The 24,032-nt window shown below is 41.3% G+C and overlaps 1 protein-coding gene across 1 annotated transcript in view; it reads left to right on the top strand.

Moving 5' to 3' along the window:
* Positions 1 to 24,032, top strand: part of ablim2 (actin binding LIM protein family, member 2) — a 64,430-nt gene that overhangs the window by 16,442 nt on the left and 23,956 nt on the right. Inside the window, exons 3-12 of the mRNA XM_071517652.1 lie at positions 469 to 652; positions 5,404 to 5,516; positions 5,958 to 6,084; positions 7,427 to 7,520; positions 16,486 to 16,573; positions 18,319 to 18,377; positions 19,222 to 19,263; positions 21,056 to 21,133; positions 21,752 to 21,895; positions 22,623 to 22,655. Of these exons, the coding sequence (XP_071373753.1) occupies positions 469 to 652; positions 5,404 to 5,516; positions 5,958 to 6,084; positions 7,427 to 7,520; positions 16,486 to 16,573; positions 18,319 to 18,377; positions 19,222 to 19,263; positions 21,056 to 21,133; positions 21,752 to 21,895; positions 22,623 to 22,655 (962 nt within the window). The remainder of the gene's footprint in view (positions 1 to 468; positions 653 to 5,403; positions 5,517 to 5,957; positions 6,085 to 7,426; positions 7,521 to 16,485; positions 16,574 to 18,318; positions 18,378 to 19,221; positions 19,264 to 21,055; positions 21,134 to 21,751; positions 21,896 to 22,622; positions 22,656 to 24,032) is intronic.

Consider the following 24,032-nt stretch of genomic DNA (forward strand, 5'->3'; position numbering starts at 1 on the left):
TTCCTCCATCCTTCACTTGCTCCCTCTCTCTCCTCTATTCTTCCATCTGTCTCTTCCTCCCTCCTTCTCTCCTTCCATCCCAACTTCCATCCCTCTCTCCTACTCTCTCTTCCTCCCTATTTCGTCCCTCTGCCCCCTGCTCGCTATTCTCTCCCTCCCTCTTTCCTTTTCTCTTTCTACCCTCCCTTTATCCCTCTCTCTCTCTCTTCCCATCCCTCCTTCCATCTTCCTTCTGTCCTTTCCTTCCTCCTGCACTTCTTGCTCCTTCTCTCTCCTCTTCCTTCCATCCCAACTTCCATCCCTCTCTCCTATCCTCTCTCTATTTCCTCCCTCCCTCTTCCCCCTCTCTGTCCTCTATTCTTACATCTGACTCTTCCTCCCTCCTTCCATCCCAACTTCCACCCTACTCTCTCTTCCTCCCTATTTCCTCCCTCCCTCTGCCCCCTCTCTGTTCTCCCCCCCCTCCAGTGTGCGGCAGTGACCTGGCCCAGGGGGGCTTCTTCGTGCGTCAGGGGGAGTACATCTGCACCCTGGACTACCAGCGGCTGTACGGGACGCGCTGCTTCAGCTGCCAGGACTTCATCGAGGGCGAGGTGGTGTCGGCGCTGGGCAAGACCTACCACCCCCGCTGCTTCGTCTGTGCCGCCTGCAAGTAAGAGACGGGACAGGGGGGTGGGGGGTGGGGGGGGGGGGTTTCCTCATGTAGGGACATATCGAAACTGGATGACAATACATATCGTGGGGCAGAAAAATGAATCCAGATTTTGTTGTTATTCTGCTGTAGTAATCACAAATGAGACAGCTTGACCATCACAGTTTCACCAGCTCTCCATCCACATTATATTATTTGCACTTTGTAATGATATTTTAAAATTGTTGTTTACATTCTAGCGAGCCAATGCCATCGCTAGAATGATTTGTGGCTCAGAAATGAACCGAATTCTGCACAGTCATGCCCTTTATTGTCATTGAACTTTTAATACCATTTATTACATCATATTGTGGTTGTATCAAATCGTATCATGAGATAGGCATATCGTCTTATGCCTAGTCTTATGTCAAGTCTTTTAACGTGAACACAAACTATTTCTTTTAAACCAGTGGTTCTCAACGTGGGGTCCAGGGACCACCAGGAGTCCTTGAGGGGGTTCCAGGGGGTCCCCAGCAAATGGATGAAATGTTAAACTTCATTTATAAGAAGTTAACACAATAAGAGAATGTATAAGAACTGACTATTTTGATCATAGTTTCACTGTTATCTCTCTACCTACAATGAGAGGCAGTTACAAAAATTGCATCTGCCTCGTTAGTGTCACTTTAGTGCCATTTTTTTCCCATTTGTTTCCCATTGTTATTTTTAAAAAATCCACCCAAAACTCATATCAACAAATGAGCCTATAGACAGTTAAGTTTATAATAATATGCATACTACAAAGTTTTAAAAACAATTAAAAAATTGTTGTTTAAAAATATGATTAATTAAAAAGGTTATTATTTTATTAAGTTTATTTTAAGTGTATTATTATTCCTTTTAAAATATTACATTATTATATTACAAATATGAAAAATCATATTTAAATATGATTCATTATAATGCAAAAAGTTGTATCATAATTTTTGACAAAAGCCGCAGTAATCACAAACAAACTGTGTGAAATCCTGGAGGGACTGCCAAGAGGTTAGAGAAGACAGCTGGTGGTCAGGAGAGAAAATGTGGTTTGGGAAAGTGAATGAGTAACGCTCTCCCCGGCCTCAACAACCTCTGTTGAGGTGTTCTTGAGCAAGACCCTGAACCCCCAGCTGCTCCAGTGGAACAGTAGAAGACTGTGGTTTTACTGGGCAGCTCCCAGTGTGAATGTGTGGAACTGTATGAATATGAAGCAGGATGGTGCTCAGTCAGCTTTACCTGGATCAATAGAAGTTCAAATAGAAATAGAAGTTAAAACAACACAATGTGGTAAAAAGGCACACTTTACATATTTGTTTGTTATTGGTTGATTTTTAAATTTTCTTTAACCTTTATTTAACCAGGTTAGTCCCACTGACATGAAAAAACTCTAGGGAGTTTCAAGGGAGGCCTTGCCAAGGAAACAGCATTAAAGTTACATAACAACAACATACAGCAATGTAATGACTGTATTCCATAAGTTAGAATACAATCAAAGTCACATCAAAGAGACGACAAAGTACATTCAGGCCCACGGACCCCCATTTGACCCAAATCTGAGAATATTTGTATTGTTAGATATGATTTTGTTTTCCATGACTATCTGTATTGTAGGTAGAGAGATAACAGTGAAACTATTATCAAAATAGTCATTCTTCTACGTTCTCTATGGTGAAGTTTAACAATTCATCATTTTCCTGGGGACCCCCTGGAACCCGCTCAAGGACCCCTGGTGGTCCCCGGACCCCACGTTGAGAACCATTAGGGCTCACATTTGTCATTTCAGCCCCGTGTTGAAAGAGTTACAGCGGACAGATGGACTTACACGTGCATATGTGGGGGTGACTGGGTGGGTGTGAAGAAATGGGGAGGGGTAAATGCACATGTCTGTACAGTAGTAGTTATAGTGGAGATCCCCTATTGTGCATCTATTTTGCATCTTGTATCAATTGTTCTTCCATTAGCTGCCCTATTCTTTCACTAAGTTCAGGGTTTCTGCAGGTCCTGGAAGAGTCTTAACATGTCTTAAATCATATCAATATTAATAATCATAAACTCAAGGCCCTGAATACATTTAAATGCCGCATTTTCACACTTAAATTCAAGTGAGAAATCGCCCCCAGCCATGCAGACCTACAGCATATTCTGAAAGGTCTACGCTTGTTTTCATTTTCACATGGATTTCAATTCAAATTTGTCTCATATTCCATTCCAGCTGGCATGAAAAAAGGTCTTAAAAAGCCTCATAGACACTCTGATGTTCCTCTCAGAAGTGAATAAGCTTATTGTCACGGCAAATCTCATGTATCCGCATCAGCTGGTTTGCCCGATCATCCCTCGCCCTGCACCTTCTCACGGCCACAAGTAGCTCCGAATCTGAATTGACAAAACAAAACCGTCCTTTCAGAGGCAAACGAGTATTTTGACTTCTCTAATGTGAGAGCGAGGGAATACACAAGTACACGCGAGCCATAATGCACATACATGTACAAATATAGGAACGCACATGCGGACTCACGTGTCACACCGTCGTCTTCACCTGTTTCTACTGACCCTGCGTTGTGTGTGTGTGTGTGTGTGTGTGTGTGTGTGTGTGTGAACGGGCCTGGAAAGGTAATGGGAGCCTCTCTCAGGCAGGAATGTTAAGTGCGTGGTCAGTCTGTGCGGCCACTTAGCCCATTCCCACAGCTAGAGTTAAGTGTCCCCCCCGAACCCCCTGGTGTGTTTTATGTGTGTATGTGTGTATGTGTGTGTGTGTGTGTGTGTGTGTGTGTGTGTGTGTGTGTGTTTGTCCCATCATACCTCGGCGATCCCTACGCTGATACCGGGAGCAGAATGTTCCAGCGTGGCATTTGAGGTTTGTAACGTGATCATCAAAAAAAAAACCCCGGCGCCCCCTCTTATAACATAATATCGCTTTTGTGGTCGCAAAAGACACGAGCTTATTGTGCGGAATGTAAAAATAGAGAGAGAGAGAGAGAGAGAGAGAGACAGAGAGAGAGAGAGAGAGAGAGAGAGAGAGAGAGAGAGAGAGAGAAAGAGAGAGAGAGAGAGAGAGAGAGAGAGAGAGAGAGAGAGAGAGAAAGAGAGAGAGAGAGAGAGAGAGAGAGAGAGAGAGAGAGAGAGAGAGAGAAACTAGATCCAATGCTGCTTGAGTTAAGATTTCAGATGGGATGTTTCAGCGCTGTGTGTGTTCGTGTGTGTGTGTGTGTGTGTGTGTGTGTGTGTGTGTGTGTGTGTGTGTGTGTCTCAGACGGCCACAGCTGGGGGATCCCCCCGTATCGATCATTAATAATTCATCAACCAGTCACTCTAGTACTTTTTCACTCTCACTGTGTGTGTGTGTGTGTGTGTCTTTTTCACTTGTATAACTTTACATTTGATTATCACTTATATATCTGCACTTATTATCACTTTTATCTATGCATGCATGTACAGTATATATTTATCCATCTATATCTCTATGTATCAATCCATAAAGAGGGAGCAGAATGCATATGTATACATACACATCTATATACTGTACATACACTAGATACATACAAAATCAACAGTTACCCATTGAAGTATTAAGAAAAAAACACTTAGTTGATTTTACCAAATAAACAGTTTCAAGATAAAATTAAAAAAAAATAAAAAATATAACACACATTTGCTTAGTTCAGTATCAACTAGACTGAAAGCGATAAAATGAACTAAAAGTGTTTTAATGTTGTTGGATCTACTCTATGTAACCAGAAAACATGTGAAATGCCTTGGCATTATGAACACCTAAATTAATTAATTCAATTTATTTTAGGTCTGCTTGAATCAATTTCATGAATGACAATAATGAAATTGACTCAAGTAGAATTACATAATCCAATTTGATGGAAATTTGTCATACAATTGCAATACATAAACCTTAGAAAATAGACATTTTTGTGAGTGACATACATAATTCCCTATGTCCCTTACCTCTGCCTCTCCCTGTCTGCCTATGTATTTATCCATCACTTGCTGGCTGTGACAGTGCAACAGCAGCTCTGATATCAAATATCAGAGCTGTAGGAAGCTCCACATGGCAGCAAATCAGCTCGCCACCTTGCCAGGGAATCGTCATTCCTTCTATACTTAACCCACTGACAGCAGTTACGTTGGAGCAACACATACACACAGCCAAGAGACATTATCTTTTTTATTTATTGTTTCTTTAGTGGCATATCGCGTAATGCGTTTCATAATGGCATAAACAGCTAAAAGGATTTCAATGGTGGATGAATGTGCGATCCTATGTATGGAGGTCTGGAAAATACTGAAAAGGTCTAAGAGAATAATTTTTGTTTCAGTCAAGAAATAAAGGTGTGGAAAAAGGGTGGGATTTTGAAATGGAAGTACATGCAAATAGGCAAATGTTGCAAATCATTTTTCATGCAAATACTGCTAATACAAGAATGCGTATGGCAGATTTGTGGTGACACTGCAACTCTCCACTATGGCCTATTGGAACTATTCAGAGGCACTGGTGTACCATGAGATATCAGTATGGCTTTCAATGGAGAGTTTTAGTGACCCATGATGATCTAAATGCTGTTTCAGAGGCTTTTCCGCCCTGACAAGAAAAAAATCTGTGGTCAAAACAGTGAATCTGTGTAATATTTTGTGATCTTTTGCCATGAAAATAGTCAAATTGAAGAAAATATCAGCCTTTAAAAACCCATATCGTGACGTTGTGTCTTTTCTCTGTTTGTCTACAGACAGCCGTTCCCGGCCGGTGACCGAGTGACGTTTAACGGGAAGGAGTGTATCTGCCAGAAGTGCACCCAGCCTCTCCCCGACAACAGCCCTGCACCCATACAGGCTGTCCACAGTCAGTTCTCTCTCTCTCTCTCTCTCTCTCTCTCTCTCTCCCTCTCTCTCTTAAATTGCCGGTTGCATCCTCTCTTGCCTTCTAAAATCAGGATAAGTTTTCTCTCTGATGTAAAATGCTCTTGTCGTCCTTTTACTGGATAAGACTAAAGTAGTGGGAACACCTCCACCCAGAGAAAGACATTTTTTACACTACTCGTTACAGGGAAAAGTAATGAAAGTACTTTAACGCATTACTGAATAATGCATTACCCCCAGCACTTTTTCACACGAGAATTACGAGTCGTTTTTTTCTTTCTGTTTTGCTTTCTGTATTTGTCATCATGCGGTTCAGTCCGAACAATTCTGGCTTTGTATCTTGTCTGCTTGACACATTGTTGACCTCTGTCCCTCTCTCCCCCCCCTATTCCTCCATTCCTCCATCCCTCCATCCTCCATGCAGACTGCTGTGGTTGTGGCAAAGAGTTTAAGAATGAACAGTCTCTGGTGGCGCTGGACAAGCACTGGCACCTGGGCTGCTTCAAGTGTAAAGTCTGCAACAAGGTGCTCAACGCCGAGTACATCAGCAAGTAAGTCAGTCTGGGTTTGGAAATACAGGACTACTTCTATTTGTGGTACTGTATGCAACAGTGAATTATTCATGCTTTTCAAAGGAATTGTTCAGAAATTTCAGATTTTGTTTTCTACCAGCCTTCCTAAGGTACAAGGCCTACCAGCTGAGAGACAGACATGAGTTTTGTGCAACAATATTCATTTTAAATTTACAGCATCTGAGAAAGAATAGGACTGCACTAGCCGCTGCAGTACATGAAGAACATATTAGACACAGGATAGATAGTCTACTAAACCAGGGAATATTTAATTTCTCCACTACAACTTTTCTCTCCTGTAGAACTTTTTATAGACCTTTTTCACAAACATGGCTGCCGTACTTCCACAGGGTTTAGCTCGGTTCTCACCATTGCCAGCAATGTTGAAAAGACTTTCTGTTGCCCATAACTCTGTCTGTGATCATTAATTTTGTGTTTCAACACAATGTGTAACACAATACAGGTGTTGTCACTGACATATCTTTCTGTTTCTGTTGTCAGACCAATACGCAAGTAACTGTGATCGAGGGTCACAAAATGCTAACTGGCTAACCAAGGCTAACGCTTATTTCTGCACTGTTTTGTGACCCTCGATCAAATCAGTTTTTTTTACAGTTGTGCAGTCGTCTGACAACAGAATCAGAAAGGGCGCAGGCAGAAGCATAATGCTTATATATGCCTATCCTACATTCTTATCAATTTAAGCTACCCTCCAGAAATAAAAAATAATAATACAATAAAAAATCATTCACATTTGTAACCCTCAAAAATAGCTCCATAAACCATTCTTTGCAATATTTTATAATATAACAAATCATTACATTTCATAGCATGGGATTTTCTAAACAGTGGATTAGTGTGATCATAATAACCAGCCTTATTAATAATACGTATGGCTCGTTTTTGTAGTAAGACTATTGAATTTATAGTCGTTTTAAAGGTCGACCCCCCACAATTCCACACAGTAAGAAAAAATAATAATAAACTAAAAAAAAACCTTAACAGGCTTTATTGCATTTTCACCCCATTTACAGGGACATTTCCTTACTTTATTATTATTTTGATCAATTATCACACTATCCAGCAGCTTTTACATTATCAGTCGCTACAATTGCACTACAGATGTATTTGGATAGTCGCATAAGCTGCAGCAGGAGCCACAAGCAGCGGCTCTCCTGAGCGTCCGCTGAGCGCTGCTAGCTCAAACAGCTCAGTGCACGGTGGAGGCCGAGGCCCTGAGCCTCTTAGGTGTGATGTGAAGTGCGGCTGACGGCCGCCGCTGCTCTCTGATCAGCTGTCTGGTTCTGTGTCGTCCTACCAGGGACGGGATCCCTTACTGCGAGGTGGACTACCACGCCATGTACGGCATCCAGTGCGAGAGCTGCAAGAAGTACATCACTGGAAAAGTCCTGGAGGTAGAGCGCCGATCAGTTACATTCCTTTGTTTTCTGCCCTTTATTGTAGAGTCATAGCCAGTGTCACATGTGCATTTACAGTAAGGTTACACATGGGATAAATAGGCTAAATAAATAGGTTTTTCCTCAACCTGCCTCATCTACTCCAACTTAAGTTAATGATTTCCTTCGTTTCCCAGAATGAATGTCTTTCTCCCCCTACTCAAAACACGCCATGTCTTGTGGCTGCATTGCATTCTGGTCTATTGAGGCTACTGTCAGTGGAGAAATTGATATCTCTGCCGTTTCCCTGATGGAGTTCTCCCTGTATGATTGTTGAACGTTGGTGCAAAATCAAGACAGAAGCTCTTGCTCTTTGATTCTGAAAGAATGACACCAAAACCTGATGTTTACTACTGATGTTTTAGATTGCTGAAAATTGTTCACCTATCAAACTCCATTGTAGCTGCTGGAAGTATCTTGACGTGACATCATGTCGTCTAAAGAAAAATACACCACCAAATAACAAAATGGGTAGAGGAATGCAAGTTACATCGCCAAAAGCTGTTTTTTTTTTAACAGTGTTTAAGGGTTTTAGGGTGTATTTTTCCTTTAAACAGACACTCAGGGTAGATTCTTTACATAATTTCAAAGGGGAGACCATGTCTGCCAGAATTTATCAGATTTTTCAAGTGGCGGTAATGTAGCTGCTTGGGAGATCCATTGCTTAAAAGATGGAATCTGAGAAGTTGACCACAAAAATCTTTTATTTATTTTTTTATTTTTTTGCCAAATAAACCAATATAAGGAACAGCTGTTTTAAATTATGGATGAATGTAGTTTGTAGCTCACCTTTCAAAAGATAGTACATTCTAAATTGCAATAACTGTCAACTAAAAAACATAAAAACATGCTTTCTGGATGGATGAATGGAGGATGAATGGGCAGAAGATGGATGGATCTGGGAAATCGATGTGTGGATGATAAATAGGTAGAACGCTGATGAATGGATAGATAATAGAATAGATGGATATAAAGAAGAAATGCTCAATGGGAAGATGGATATTCCTCGACTACAAAATAGCTGTAATATCCATTTACTGATGAATGGTGGACTAAAATATATGAAATATGGTATAAAGAAATGCTTATCTATAACAGCACAGGGTCCAGGTACTATTAGATTCTATTAGATTCCTACCACTTACTTTGATTATATGAGTCTATATTTCATTTCCAATACTGGGAGAAATGTTGCTGAGAGAAATCTAATTTTGCTGTCTATTCAGCCATTGGAAGTCACAAGGAATGGTTCAGTAACAAGTTGACTGAGTAACATAAAGGTTTTGTATTACAAAGTACAAAGTATACTAAGTGTCTGCAGTGCTAATGCAGCATAAATACATGAAGGGGCACTTCTACAATGGCTACCACTGTGTATATACATATGTATATTTTCCTATTATACAGATTTTTTCTTTTTCTCTGTATGTTCTACTTATTTTACACACCCTATTCATATATTTCACACTTTATACTTACCGTTCCAGCACCCATTTAGCTTAGCTCCATTATTCAGTTTTTCTTTGCTGAACCTTAGTACTCTATTGCTGCTTGAGCGACCCAATTTCCCCTCAGGGATCATTAAAGTTTCATCTGGTCTTATACACTACTAATGCAGGATAGATGCAGTATATATGAAAAGGAGGACTACATAATGAAAAGGAAGATTAATAAAAAGGAGGACTTCTAGAATAGACACCACTATACAGTATGTACAGATCTGGGAGCAGCTATTGGACTTTAACCATGAGGGAAGTCAAGCTGCCATTGTTAACATTTACACTCCTTTTTATGTCTAAATGTTGAGTTTTTAAGCTTTTTTTTAATGTTTTGTGAGGACATGAGCGACAGACTTTGCCTCTGGAAGTGAAATGAAGCTGTGCGTCGGCTTTGAGAGGCTAATGGGGTGAACTCCTGTGAGAATTAGGGATTATGCATTAGTCCCACTGTAGCCCGCTGTGTGTCGGCCCATAGGGAATACACAGCCAGCCAGGATCTGCTCTGTTGTCGGGGGGGGGGGGGGGGGGCAGCTTGGGCTATTCAGCACAAGCTCTCCCTCCCTCTCTCTCTCTCCCTCTCTCTCTCTCTCTCTCTCTCTCTCTCTCTCTCCTGACTCTGGGCTAATGGCTTCGACCGCACTCTCTGCTGCACACACACACACACACTACCTCTCCCTATTCCTTTCCCTCGTCTCCCCCCCCTCAGGCCTGCATGTTATCTTTTCCGTTGTCAGTCTCTCTCAGGTACCGCTCCGGCTCTACAGTCCCTTCCGTACCGTAAAACAAAAGAGACACGGGTTCTTGTTCTAGAAAGTATAGCCCGAGTCCCGACCCGCTATACCAGACAGATTACACCCGCAGCCAGCGCTCGTCCTCTTTGCGTCACCGGTGTCCAGCGCCGTGCATTTGTATTGTGCGTCATATTGTCATCCAGTTATATGTGTGTGTGTGCATCATTGTGTGTGTGTGTGCATGTGACCTGATTCAGCTCGTGTGAGGCCATACTGTTCTTGCTCTTTGGAGTAGTATAAAGAGAAGGTAAGGGAGACAGAGAGAGAGAGAAAACTTGCAAACTACACTGTAAAAAAAACTGTAAAAAAAAAAAAAAATTCTATTTTAAGAAGTAATTTAGAAGTATATTCAGTTTTAAAATCTTATTTTTCATTAAACAAATGACAAATATCTGATATTTGGGTGAGATACGTCCATTTGTTTAACTCATTGGTTGAGTTAAACCTCAGTAGGCTATGTGGAGCCAAAGAAACAGTTTTTCTGACTAAGTAATGTTAGCCGAAGCCCAGTGAAAAAGACAACAGGTTAGAGAGAAGGAAGCTAATATTATGAAGCCTAGCACTCTGCTACTAACTGAAAAAAATACAATCTAGCCAGTTATCTAGGTTAGCTAGTTAGCTAGCTGACCTTCCAAGTTCAAACTAGCCATACTAGCCTATAGCTAGCTAGGTAAGCTAGTTAGCTAGCTGCTGACCTTTCAAAATAATGAATGTTATGGTCATGAATAAAAGAAAAAAGAAGCCATTGCTACTAATATTTTGTATTCATATTTTAACCAGAGTTCCTTCTTTGCAATTCAAATTTACCAGTTAGCTAACTTGCGCTCCAAAATACAATTTATTTTACGATTTATTTGGCAGGGACAGTACACATCAATCAACATTTTAGTTCACACTTCAATGTAAATGTGTCAGAGTTAACCAAGAGGCTAATTAACATCTGTAGTCCCCAGGCAGGTCAACAACAATGGTTCTTTGGCTCTGCCTCCGATAAATATTTGTAGAACTAAAACTCCAGTCTTCATTGTATTGTAGCAGTCCATGCAAACTAATAGGCGACTGTAAAAAAAAAAAAAACTGCAGAGAAACTGCAAGTCAAATGAATGAGAGGAGGAGACAGATTAGAGAGAAAGAACGAGGACAAAAGCTGAACAAGACAGAAAGAGAGGGGGACAGAAAGAGAGAGAGAGAGAGAGAGAGATGGATAGAACTGGGTGAGAATAAGAGGCAGGTAGAAATCAGTGCAGGAGGAATCTGGCCTCAGTGAAACGGCCTGTTGTTCTGCAGCGATGGAGGGAGCGGACACGGGATACTCTCTTTGGGCGGAGAGAGGGATGAGAGGAGGAGGAGGAGAGGAAGAAAGCTTTTAGACGGGGGGTCTTGGAAGCTCCCACCGTGACCTCTGAACAACAGCACGGCATTATGGGAGCAAACAACAGTCCCGTCTCTCATTCTCTCTCTCTCTCCTCTTTCATCGCATCCCGCTCTCTCACACTCTCTCCTTTCATAAACACCTATCCGGTTCCAAGGTTTGGAGAGAGCGGCGGAAACATAAGAAATGGAATGAGTGTGTGTTTCTGTGTGTGTGTGTGTGTGTGTGTGTGTGTGTGTGGTGCAGGTGAATGCATGTGTGTGTTCCAATGACATCATCCACATCCTTTTCCCATTGTGTCAGGCTATCAGGTGTGTACTTGGTTATTTGGTCCTGTAGTGTCTGAGTCTGGAGCCCAAGTCAGGCAAGCACGACTAAAAGGTCTGTGTGTATGTGTGTGTGTGAGTGTGAGTGTGTGTGTGTGTGTGTGTGTGTGTGTGTGTGTGTGTGTGTGTGTGAGTGTGTGTGTGTGTGTGTGTGTGTGTGCTCATGAGTTGATCACCATAAACTATGCCAAGGCTTATATACAATGGTTACATACAAAAGTTTTCATCAAAGTATACATATTCAGAAAGATTGCTCATTACACTGTAAAAAATTATTAATTAAAAAAGCTTTATTCTAACAAAAATGACAACATATTTTTTTGCTCTTGTCCAAATCATAAAATCTATTTTTCTGAACAAATCTGCTAATAGGTTGAGACGATTTCACTTGTTTCCAATTAAAATCAATGGGTTTCAAGAATTCTCTTAAATCAGCTGACATTGTCTTGATACTAGTGGATTGATCTGCCTTTTTCTACCTTATTTCAGATGTTGCTACTCTTAGGTAAAACAGGTGAAACTGCCCTGGAAACAAGTAAAATTCCCTCACCCTGTTGGTAGTATTTGGTAGATTTCAGGTATTTTTGGTATTTAGTTGGTAGACTTAATACTAAACGGCATGTTAAGATGGACATTTTCAATTTTGGATGTGAATTGTAAGCATGGTCGCATCTTTAATCAATCACATTGCTGCGATGTAAGTAAAACACTCGTATAAAAAACCTCAGGCATGACACATTTACATAATCCATATTCTGTCCTTTGGTATCCTTGCTACTTTTAGATCAAATGCCAGCACACACACACACACACACACACACAGTTGCCTTACTGTGTATTTGGTATAGGGGTCGCTCCCTGCCACTGTTAACCTGCGCTATAGCCTGCGTTTTTGAAACAGTAACTGAGGGACTTAGCATTCCAAATGTCACGGCATTTGGTCGAGATCAAAGAGTGCGTTCTGCTGCTGCGGGGACGGGGTCGAGTCAATAACTGGCTCTGGGTGGGGGGGGTTTGAAGGGAAACTGGTTGGTGAAGTACAGGTGGGGAAAGAAGAGAGAGGAATGTTAAACTGGCTGGTAATCCTCGAGATTCTTGTACGTTTCATTGGGTATCCATCTTTGGTGCTCGGCGCTCATCGCTGTGGTGTCTCTGCACTGCACTTCCCAGAGATCAGCTGTCAATCAAACAGTGTGGGCGGGACTGCGACGTCTTTCTCCTTGGGTGTTTCTGTTTGAGTTTCTGTAGGTGGAGCTCTTTTCTTCGTCTTTTCAGCCATGGTGGCTATCTGCGATTGTTACTTTCCCTGGAGTTTGTCAAGAACCTTCAGCTCATATCGATCTAGGCACACTTGACTGGCTGAAAGTATTCCCTGGACCATCACTGATTTTCTCTGTTTCCCTCTGTGTGTGTGTGTGTGGGTGTGTGTTTTCCTCTTGCCTTGCTCACCAAAATCTATTCTAATCTTCTAAATGGATCACCGTCCCTTGCCTGACTTGTTCCTGCAATTGCGAGATGAAGGGATGGACATGGCGAGAGAGCTAGAGAGAGGGAAAGAGAGAGAGCGAGAGAGAGAGCTAGAGGACGTATTCGGAGAAAGCAGATGGCCTTTACGTAATTGGGTAAACAAAGAGGTAGAAAAAGAGCAGCAGCTATTTCTAACCTCACCTGCCCTCTCGCCACTTTTTACATTTCAGCCATTCTCTCTCCCAGAAAACCCTCAATGTACCATGGCTGTGTCAATAACCCAAAACTCAGCAGTACCTTCAACCACAACGCCTCAAACCTGGCAACCCCAGCTACAGTCCCATTCCTAAATCCCCCTCTTCCTTGCCTTATCGGCCCTGCGGGACGTTGGATATGATAATTTCCCCTCATGCCGCCTCGCCTTCTGACAAAGGAAGGATTTGATTGCGGTGCTATCTCCTTTCCGCCCCTCTCATACTTTCCATGTTTGAATTTCAATCCCGTTCCGGACTTTTATCAAAGTCAACTTCCTCTCTCTCTCTCTCAGGTCTCTGTCTATTTATCTCTCTTTCACTTCAATTGAAATATGTGTTCTTGGCATGACAGGAAAGAAGCCTACTGTATGTTGCCAATATCACCAAGTGAGGTATTATGTTACAGTATAATCAGTAGCAGACAAGTAAACAAAAATCAACAAATATCAGTTTTATCAGCAATAATGCAATAAAGACATGTTCAATACCAACTCAGTTCAATTCAATTGTTCCATTCATTTAATTGTAATGTCCTCCCTGTATATAGATATGTAGGGTAAAAATTGGGGTTTGGGGGAATACTATATATATATATATTTTACATTTCTTCTGTATCAGGTTTAATTACCGTATTTAGGTTTTGTGCTGTGTCATGAAATGCCATTGGGAGGTTAGAGAATGCCAACAAAGGGATGAATTGAAGGGGATAAATACGATTATAACTACTATTTCGTTACAGGATCAGGATTTCTGATATATTCAATTCTAAAATTCAAAGCAGCCGTCACTTGACTGGCCTTTCTAGTGTTACGTTTCTTTTTTAGTATGTAGAGCTTTTCTCTTTCTGTCACTAACTCTTTCAGCGCATTTTTTGGCCGGTACAAGTCTCTCTTTGTCATCCATTCCCTCCAGATAAGCATTAGGCAGGGTGTTATCCAAGAAATAGGGTGTCGACGTCCTATTTTCTGATATCGTCCCATCGTGAGACGACGCGGGGGAGGGGGGGGGGGGGGGTTGCCTCAGAGGGATCGTGGGTAATCAGGCCGCTGCTGGGGCAGGATGGGATGTGCAACAGACATCATAAGACTCTGTTTCAAGGAGGAGAAATTGAATGAGTGGGATAACCTGGTGGGGCAGGAGGGGTTTTGGTAGGCTAGAGATTCAGAGAAGCAGGATTGTGACCAAGAGGTTGCTAGTTGAAATCCTTGGACCAGCTTGGAAAGAGAGAGACTTGTGCTGAAACTACATAAGTGCTGGATGTACCTTTTTGTCAATGACAAAAGGTACAAATCTGCACCGTTTTTTCTGACAGTGGACCACTGGATGAACACATATATGTTTGACAAGCCCAGATGCGATCCGCATGACTTGAGCTCAGTATCACAGACACATCCATCATCACTGTGGCGCCCCCCCCCCCCCCCCCCCCCCTCCCCTGCCTCGTGGATTCCTCTTCAAGCTGCGGAGATAACATATCACCCCATTAGCCCCCTTCGTCTAAATGTCAAGCCATGTAGTAAATCCCTGCTAAACAACACAGGCCATGAGAAATGGACAACCGCTGCAGTCTCATTGTGATTGGGACGTTTTAAATGGTTTGAGTTGAGTTTTAAAGGAGAAGTCCACCGTAAAACATTTGGTGATGTACTTCGCATTTTTGGGTCCCTTTTGTTGCGACATCATGCTGAGATATTTCCAGTGCAGGTACAATGGAGTTTGATGGGAGAAAATGTTAAAACATCATTGATAAACATCCGGGTTTTGGTGTCAGTCCCTCAGAATCAAAGAGCCGCCATTTTGCACCAAGAGACGTTCAACAATCACACAGGGAGAAGTCCATCGTAGAAGAGGAGAGAGACCAATTTCTCCACCAAGAGTAGCCTTAATAGACCAGAAGGCAACAATTTCACGTGCCTTCTCTCGGGTTGTTGAAAGGCATTCTGGGAAACATGGGGAATCACAAACTGAAGTAGACGAGGCAGGTTGAGGGAAAGTGGTATACACCAAAAATTCACAACACTTCATCACAAAATAACTCAATGGAATGCATTGAAAATTGATTTAAAAGTATTCAAGGGTGGACTTTTACTTTAAATTGTATATTGTACTGTATAGTCATGGGGACTATAATAGCTTCACACTCAAACTATTCAGTATCATTTGAGTCATGGTGCTGTAATCATGATTCATGGGTGGGGAAAGTGTTTCAAAGTACATCTCCATCTTTCTCTGCACTCAATAACATAGTGCTGATTTCCGCTAGGCAAGAGCTCCACCTTGTGGTTGTATCAGAAAATACAACTTTTCCTTTGTTGTCATTTTTAGCTGGTACCACTTTAATCAAGGAATGCTAATTGGATTCTGAATTACAATTAGCTTAGCAACACCCAAAGGACCGGGGACTCATGCTGTGTCAGCAATTTGAATAAACTAATTATGGAATACTTAATAGATGGCACTTTCAGAAGCAAGCTCGTACATGCTTACAGGCACACACACACACACACACACACACACCCACCACACAAATACATTTGTCTGGTTGGGGATGGTGTTTGGCCCAGTAATGGTGCTCATCTAATCCCATCATGCACTCTGAGTGATGAGACAAAGTGTCTAGGGACATTTTAATTTCAGAACTGTGTTGGGCACTCAGCTGTGAAATCTGCTGCCACTCTTCAGCCTTGTTTCTCTATTTCCCACCCTGCTTTTAGTGTTATGTTTTTTCCTCTATGTGCCACTGGTTTGTCTTCACCATCATAACTGTGTGTGAGCTGGATCACAGCCTGAGATCTTCAGGCTGCCCTCTATTGGCTGTTCCTAAGTCTAGCTCATGAACAAGAGGTCCTTATTGGCTGTTCCAACGTCTAGAGGTTCCTATTGGCTGTTCCAAAATCTAGGTTAAAAACATGAGGTTCCTATTGGCTGTTCCAAAGTCTAGGTTAAAAACAAGTGGTGCTCCTAGACTTAGTCTGCTAAATCTGTATCATTTTGAAATCACTTCTTAAAACTTATTTTTATATAATGATCTTTTATTACTTATTTTTGACCTCCTTTTTGTGGTTTTGATTTCTTACTTCTTCTTGCTTTCTTATTGCTTTTGCTGTCGATTTCATCTGTTTTTACTCGTTTGTAAAGCACTTTATAATTGCATTTGAAAATATTCATTTTCATTATTATTATAACCTGTGCTGTATTGTTTTATGCCCCACAGGCTGGAGAGAAGCATTACCACCCCACATGTGCCCGCTGTGCCCGCTGTGAGCAAATGTTCGGAGAGGGAGAGGAAATGTACCTGCAAGGTAAAAACAGTCTTGTCTCTCTCCTAGGTTGTCTATCTTAAAATCCCTTAATATGTGTTATCTAAATTCAAGGCCTTGAAAGACTTTAGATACAGTTAAATATAGCCTTTAGGTCTTAAATACAGCTTCAGTAGTCTTAAAAATTGACTTCTCTGAAACATGAAGGGTTTACATTTTAGAAACACTGTAATATATAAATTTTAGAAAAATGTTGCTACCTAAAATTTATATTTCAATTTTTCATCAAAATCCCTAAAAACAGAACTATTTTGTAAGCAGGGATCTTAAGATGATTTATAGCTTCAACAGTAATCCATAACATGCTTCACATTTATCAGAGCAGGTGTCAAGTTTTTTGAGATGGTGGATATCTCAGTTTGAAATGAAAGTCTACACTGAACCGCATTTTGATCGGTCTACCGTTATGTTTTTAACTTTTTGTGTTTCATCTTGTGGCAAATATGATCTTACATTTATTCTAATTAGTATTAGAACGGATTTGAAAAAGCTTTACCGGAATACACCAAGTTTTTGGTTGATTGTCCCGTTGGTCAACTTAGCCATTGAAGATGAGAACTCCAAAATCATCAAAAAAAATCACCCCCCAAAAAAATCAAAATCACCAATATCAATCATCATCATGTCCCCAGTAGATAATTTGCTCCAATGCTCCATGCTAACGCTTAAGCATACACTATATTGAGCGATAATAGGACACCAGCATTATCGGTTGTTGCAGCTCTAAAGCTAAATGGTAATCTTAAATTATATGGAGCACCAGAGCCAATGATCTACCAGGGACACATGGATGATTTTGTGGTCTATATTCTCATCACTTAATGGGTTGACCAAAGGGAACATCTACCAAAAACTCCTTTCAACACCTTTCTCTGTCCTCTGTTCTCCACATCTTCTCTCTCTTTTTTCCTGTTTCTTTTTTCTCTGTATGCTTCTCTTCCCTCTTTCTTTTCACTCTGTTTTGCTTGTATTTTTTTCCTGTCTCTCTCAACCCCCCCCCCCCCCTTTCTCTCTCCATCTCAATAAATTGCTGTGAGACTCAGCAGCAGCAGTATATCAGCACAAATCACACTGTACAGTCAGTGTGCCTGGCCCTAATGAATTGGATTAGCAACTCAGTGAATGAATAACAGCTCTATGAGTCACGCACGCAGACACACACACACACACACACACACACACAGTCATAGAGACGTTATTTACAGCTCCTGTGGCACTAACAAAAAGCAGCAGCTGTAGCTTGGCCTTGGGTGTTTGATTTACTTCAGCTCTTATTGAACCGCTATTTGTTACCGAAGGAGGAATTGATTTACTAGAGGAAATAGCTTTCTGACACCATAACCATAAGAATAACTCACTGCAGCAGATAAAGAAAATCATGAGTCATGCATATTTTTTGGGGGGGATCTTGATAGTCTCAGTCAGAATGAAGTGGAAAAATCATTTGGCAGTCCCAGCCATTTTCAGGTCACCATCACTTTTTCTCATGTTACAATTCTTGAATGTTGGAAGTAGAAATATAAGAATGGAAAGTATGAATAATATATATGAATTGCAGCATGAATGCACGGTGTGCAAAATAACAGCAGTAGACATTTTGAAACAAAGCTCACAAGGATTTTTGCAAGTTGTGTCTGACTGTACCTCTCCTGTCTTTTTCCACCTCTCCCTCTCTCTCTCTTTCTCTCTCTCTCTCTCTCTCTCTCTCTCTCTCTCTCTCTCCTCAGGATCTTCTATCTGGCATCCTCCGTGCAGACAAGCAGCAAGGCAGGAGGAGAAGAGTAAGGTGAGTGGGCAAGGATGGTTAAACCACAACTCTTTTTACTACTATATACTTGGTAAAAGAGATGTTGGTAAAGCAAAACAAAAAATAAAAAAACCCCATTAAACCTCCATTTGATAAGATATAGTTCCATATGGGAAGGTTTTAGTTGTTGGTTAGGGTTAGGGTTATTGAATTGTAGAACTGTCTTTACTGTATGTGGGGAGTGTGAATAGTGGTGAGGGTGAAACCAAGAATTAGAAAAGTCATTCTGATACATTGTCTAATTGGGATAATTTCTAGTGAATTAAACAATGATGAAATGAAACTTTTCCTCATTTTGTTTGGGACCTCCTGGAACTCCCTCAAGGACCTCCTGGAGGTCTCCAGACCCCACCTTGAGAACCTTTCATCTAGGCTACTTAAGCTTTCACACAGTTAGGTTCCGACTGCATATCAGTAGATTTACTTCTCCAACACTGCTCTCCCCTTGGAGTTATCAACAGTAGTTGAAAAGAGTGTAACTTTTTAGATGACATGACCTGGACCAATCAGTGACAACAAGGAGGATGCAACTGACCAATCACAGTGAAGAGGTGGAAGGGTGTCAAAGACTTTGTATTGTGGTAGTTCTGATAGAAACAGCAACTGCAGAGTCATTATGGAAACAAATTCACTTTTCATTATCAGTACAAAGTGTGATTCAGCAGTTTTTCTACAAAAAAACAAAAAAAACAAAAAGAAACTTCCTTTGGTTTTAACACTGAATCAGCCGCCCTGCAGCCCTCCAGGCTCCCATATCACCCCAGCTCCATTCCTTCCTCCATCTCCCCTCTTCATCCCTCATTATAACCCCTCTCCTCCCCAGAAGCAGGTCCGGATACAGCTCAATGTCGTCCCTGAGCAACAGGTTGGTGGTCCTGTACGCCCCAACGACCCCTGCACCCACCCCAAACCCCCACTAAAACCCCACCTACAACCTGCTGCATGGGTTGACTTTTTTTACCCCCTCCTGACACCGTAGTATTTGCTTCATGTTCAGCAGCCACATCCCACCACTTACTATAAAGCCACACACACACACACACACACACACACCCTTACAAGTCCAACCAATCTTGTGGTTGGATTGATCATGTGATGCAGAGCGGACAGATTGGATTGGCCACTGACTGATGATGCTGTAGCGTGCTGTGTGTATACAGGGATGTATAGTATAATGAGATGCTTGAGGTTCCACACCCCCTGTATGTGTCTCAGCACTTGGAGCTGTAGGATGGTATTTGTTGTAGCAGGTCAGCAGTCACACAACTTGAATGGATAGAAAGGACACTCCCTGGCGCTTTGGTACACCTAAGATGGTCATAATCAAATTACATATTTATTAATTATTATTAAGTATTATAATTTTTGTCATGGAAATGATGGCGTGAAACTTGGAGTGCTCTCCTCTGATTGGCTGAGCCGCGTGCCGACGCTGTGAAATACCCAATAAACGCACATCTTTGACCACATAACAGTTAATTTTAATATTAATGCGCTAACGGGAAATCTCCACTCATAACACTACTTATGTATGTATGTATGTATGTTGCTGAGCAACCACTTTGTTTAGCTACTGTTCAAGAACTATGTTGCATGTCAGAAGATAAAATAGATAACATTTTATTATTATTTAATTAGAATCAGTTGAAATAAAACAACAACAACAATAATAACAGCTTCTACTACTACTAGTAATAAACATTTAAGAAATATTGAATTTTTTGTGGTTAAAATACAACTACTACTAATTAAAAGTAATAATAATAAGACGAAGAAGAAGAAAATAATGATCATAAAGAATGTTTTTTGTTTCTTTCTTTTTAAAACAACTTTTTATCTATGTGTCATCTACTGCTATAATAATAATGATAATGATAATAATAATACATAAAATTTGTATAGCGCTTTTCTAGATACTCAGAGATGCTTTACATAGATGCAAAACACATAACAGACAATAAGACACTTGACATAATTTACTCTGATTCTAGATCAGCTAAGAGTCTTTCAAGCTGTCTGCAACGCCTCTGAGCTGTTCTAAGACCAACGTCAGCCACAGCTTCTCAGGGTGTGTTGCGTCAATTCAGCAACGCAATGAAGCAATGCCGTTGCCAGTAGCGACACATCAGCCTTCTCAACCTCATTTCCTTGACAAAAACCATTGTATGCTGAAGGGCAGCTGACTATTGATCAGAATGGGAACGTTCTCCCTCTCTACTGAGGTTGTGTGGTTTTTTACGACAACGGCTGATCGATGCTGATCACCCACACCCACCACAGCTTCACTAATAGACCTCACTGTACTGTGTGTGTGTGTGTGTGTGTGTGTGACACCAGCAGTGACAGGATGGAAGCTGACTCACTACTGCTCTCACCTCAAGGTTTGCTGTGTTGCTAGTAGACTAAATGCAGCACTGTGTAGAGGTTGATGTGATTGCATCAAGGATGAAACAATGATGGGTTTTCATTGAAATTTGGCACCAATCTGAGTGATGCAGAGGTGAAGCATGAGCTTAGATGGATAGAGGATAGACCTAATAGCTGTCTCTCTCTCTCTCTCTCTCTCTCTCTCTCTCTCTCTCTCTCTCTCTGTCTCTTTGTCCATACCTTCACTATCCATGGTATTTCAACAGTGTGTTTTGCTGTGTGTGTTTCAGGTGACCAGGACCTCGTCTGAGAGCATCACCTCGGTCCCGGCATCCAGCGCCTCCGGCTCACCCAGCAGGGTCATCTATGTAAGACTGCACCTCCTCCACACACCACCAGGGGGCGGCAGCAGCACACATTAACCAGCTCTGTCCTGTGACGTTCTAAAGCGGCACTGATTTGTGTGTTCATGCAAACTCTCTGGCGCCCGCTGTATTTCCCTAACCCCACCCGTCCCCTGAGGCCAAACCACACCATAAAACACATTTGCAAATACTGTTGTACGCAGGTCTGACAAGGTTGTGGTTGCCTTATCTGAGCCATGGATAAAAAAGACAATCACATTCAAATTTGATATCAGTAATGTGGTGATGTACCTTCTGGTTGCCTGCTGCAAAGCAATTTCCCACTGAGGTTATGAAAACCTGAAAAGAAATGAGTGACAGAAGTAGCTGTTTGATGTACAAGGTCTGGGTTTTTGTTGTTTCAAAGAAAAATATCTTTCACTGCAGAATCAATATTGTTGTAACTTTTAATTTGGGTGATTTTGGGGTAATGTTTTTACATTTAAAATCTTTTGTACGGTTTTAAAACTGCATGCATAGTCAATCTAAAATGAAATCTATTTGCATTAATTCCAGAAAACTTGACATTTACAAATGGCTCTTTCATTCCTCCTTTCTGCTGTGTGTGCGTTTGTTCCCCAGGCCAAGCTAGGAGAGGAGATGCTGGACTACAAGGACCTGGCAGCCCTTCCAAAGATCAAGGCCATCTATAACATAGACAGGCCCGACATGCTGTCCTACTCTCCCTACGTCAGCTACCCGTCTGAGGAGAGACACTACGGAGAGGTAGAGCGGCCTCTCGCGGCTCTTTGCTTGGTCTTTCCGTCCCTCTGTTCCTCTCTCGTTTCTCTTTCTTCCTCCTTGTCCTCGTGAGGTACGAGGGGTTGGAAGTGCCAAAAATTAGATTCATAAAATTGGCATTGGCGCGCCTTTTTTTGTCTTCTCTTTTGCTTCAGCTCCGTTTGTCTCTTTCTAGCCTTCTTTTGCTCTTTCGTCCCTTGCTTCAGACCTCATTGCTCATTCTAAATCAAATAATTGAAAAAAAACAAAATACACTCGATTTTGCCTATTTTTTGAGCGATTCTGTTGTTGTGGCTGTGAAAACGTCAAGCGCGCTTCATATTTGTAACCATTGAGGAACACTTTTACCTTGCCTCTCCTTACCTTACCATCCCTTCACCTTGCTATCCCTCCATCATCCTCCCTCTCTCTGATAATGAAGTCGACGAAAAGCCATTCATCAATGGCACGTTCGCTTTTCTTCTACAAACACACTCATTCCTTTGCAGTGGACTCACTCTCTCATGCCACCGAGAGCGTGAACGGAACGGCGTACCTTGGACCGACTTCATTCGGTTCATTCCTTCCTCCAGCAGGAATGCACATGACTAACAGTAGACGTCATTAGTCACTGACAAGGAATGATCATTCGCACGGTTTGGCGGTTAACTCATATAACCTCACATATGAGTTCGACCTAATCATTGGCTTTCTCCCCCCTCTTCATTTGCAGTCCCCCCAGCTGCTTTCTCCTACTCCTACCGAGGTAATATACTGCTCAGTAACTCACTGTTTTTACCCTTCATCAACTTAATGTCATTCATATCATGGCTTCCCCTGTGTGTGTGTGTGTGTGTGTGGGAACACAAGAGTTGTGTTATTATACTTGGGAAGATTTGCAAGATTTGCATGGGGGGGAGGGGGGGGGGTTTGATAGATATTGGTTTTTGAAGGCCGATACTGATACCAGTATTTTTGGATTGAAGTTACTGTGGCTATATCTAATGTCTTTAAAACGGACCATTTTCATGCCAAAAATTGCACATATTCACAGGGATCATACATATCTAATGTCTTTAAAACGGACCATTTTCATGCCAAAAATTGCACATATTCACAGGGATCATACAGGGTCCTTAAAGTGCTTAAAGTTTTGAATTTAACTTTTCAAAATATAAGTACTGGAATACCTGGAAAATAAGCCTGAAATGTGGGGAAGTGCTTAAAAAGAGCTTGAAATAAATAAATAAATGAATAAGCAAATAAATAAATAAATAAATAAAATGTTTGCAGTGTTTGACAGAATGCAAGTCAAAACATAGAAAAGAAGACCAATGTATTCTGGGAAAGATGACCTAAAAGCATGTGAACATGTGAGCCTGTAATATGAAATGGAGTAAGGTTTAGGGAAATGTCCTTATGAACAGAAAAATAGTGCTGGAAAAAGTCATTGAAAGTCCTTGAATTTGATTTAATATTGTCTGTATGAACCCTGTATTCAGTGTTTCCTCCAGAATTGTATTCTTCCCAGGGTGAAAAAGCATGTAGACCATCATGGGACACAAAAACTCTCCATTGTAACTAATAAAACATATGAAACATATTAATACATACTGTACTTGTGTGGAATCCGATGAGAAAGAAGACTGTTAATGGCTTCCCATAGATGGCCAGTGTAGTTCATTCATTCATTCATTCATTCATTGGGCCTCATTCACGAAACGTGTGTACGATCAGAGGTGTACTTCCGAACATTTCCACACACATTTCGGCATTCACCAGTAGATACACCTGGGATGTGCAAAAAGTCTGCGCATGCTTCATGAATCCCAATGGTTTTTCGTAACCATGTTTCTTAAGGGCAAGAGTAAGAAAAATGTAAGAAAAGTTTAGTGAATGAGGCCCATTGTCTTTTCCCACTTATTCCTATTCAGAGTCACAGGAAACCAGTGTAGTGTTGATCAATTCTACAATAAATATCTAATTAAACAAACTATAGACGTAGACTGGCCAATTTCACGTTTTTAATATATCCATATATCGGTCTAATCCTATTTTCAGACAGAGCCTTGCATTGAAAAGGGACCTATTTTAGGGTTAAGGCTTTGGTTAAGGTGTAATGTTACAACAACAGGGGTCAGGA

This window comes from Centroberyx affinis, unplaced genomic scaffold (genome assembly GCF_046629955.1).
Source record: "Centroberyx affinis isolate AG114_WGS23_722 - 3 ecotype Tasmania unplaced genomic scaffold, CSIRO-AGI_Caff_v1 ptg000509l_1, whole genome shotgun sequence".
Lineage (NCBI taxonomy): Eukaryota > Metazoa > Chordata > Actinopteri > Beryciformes > Berycidae > Centroberyx > Centroberyx affinis.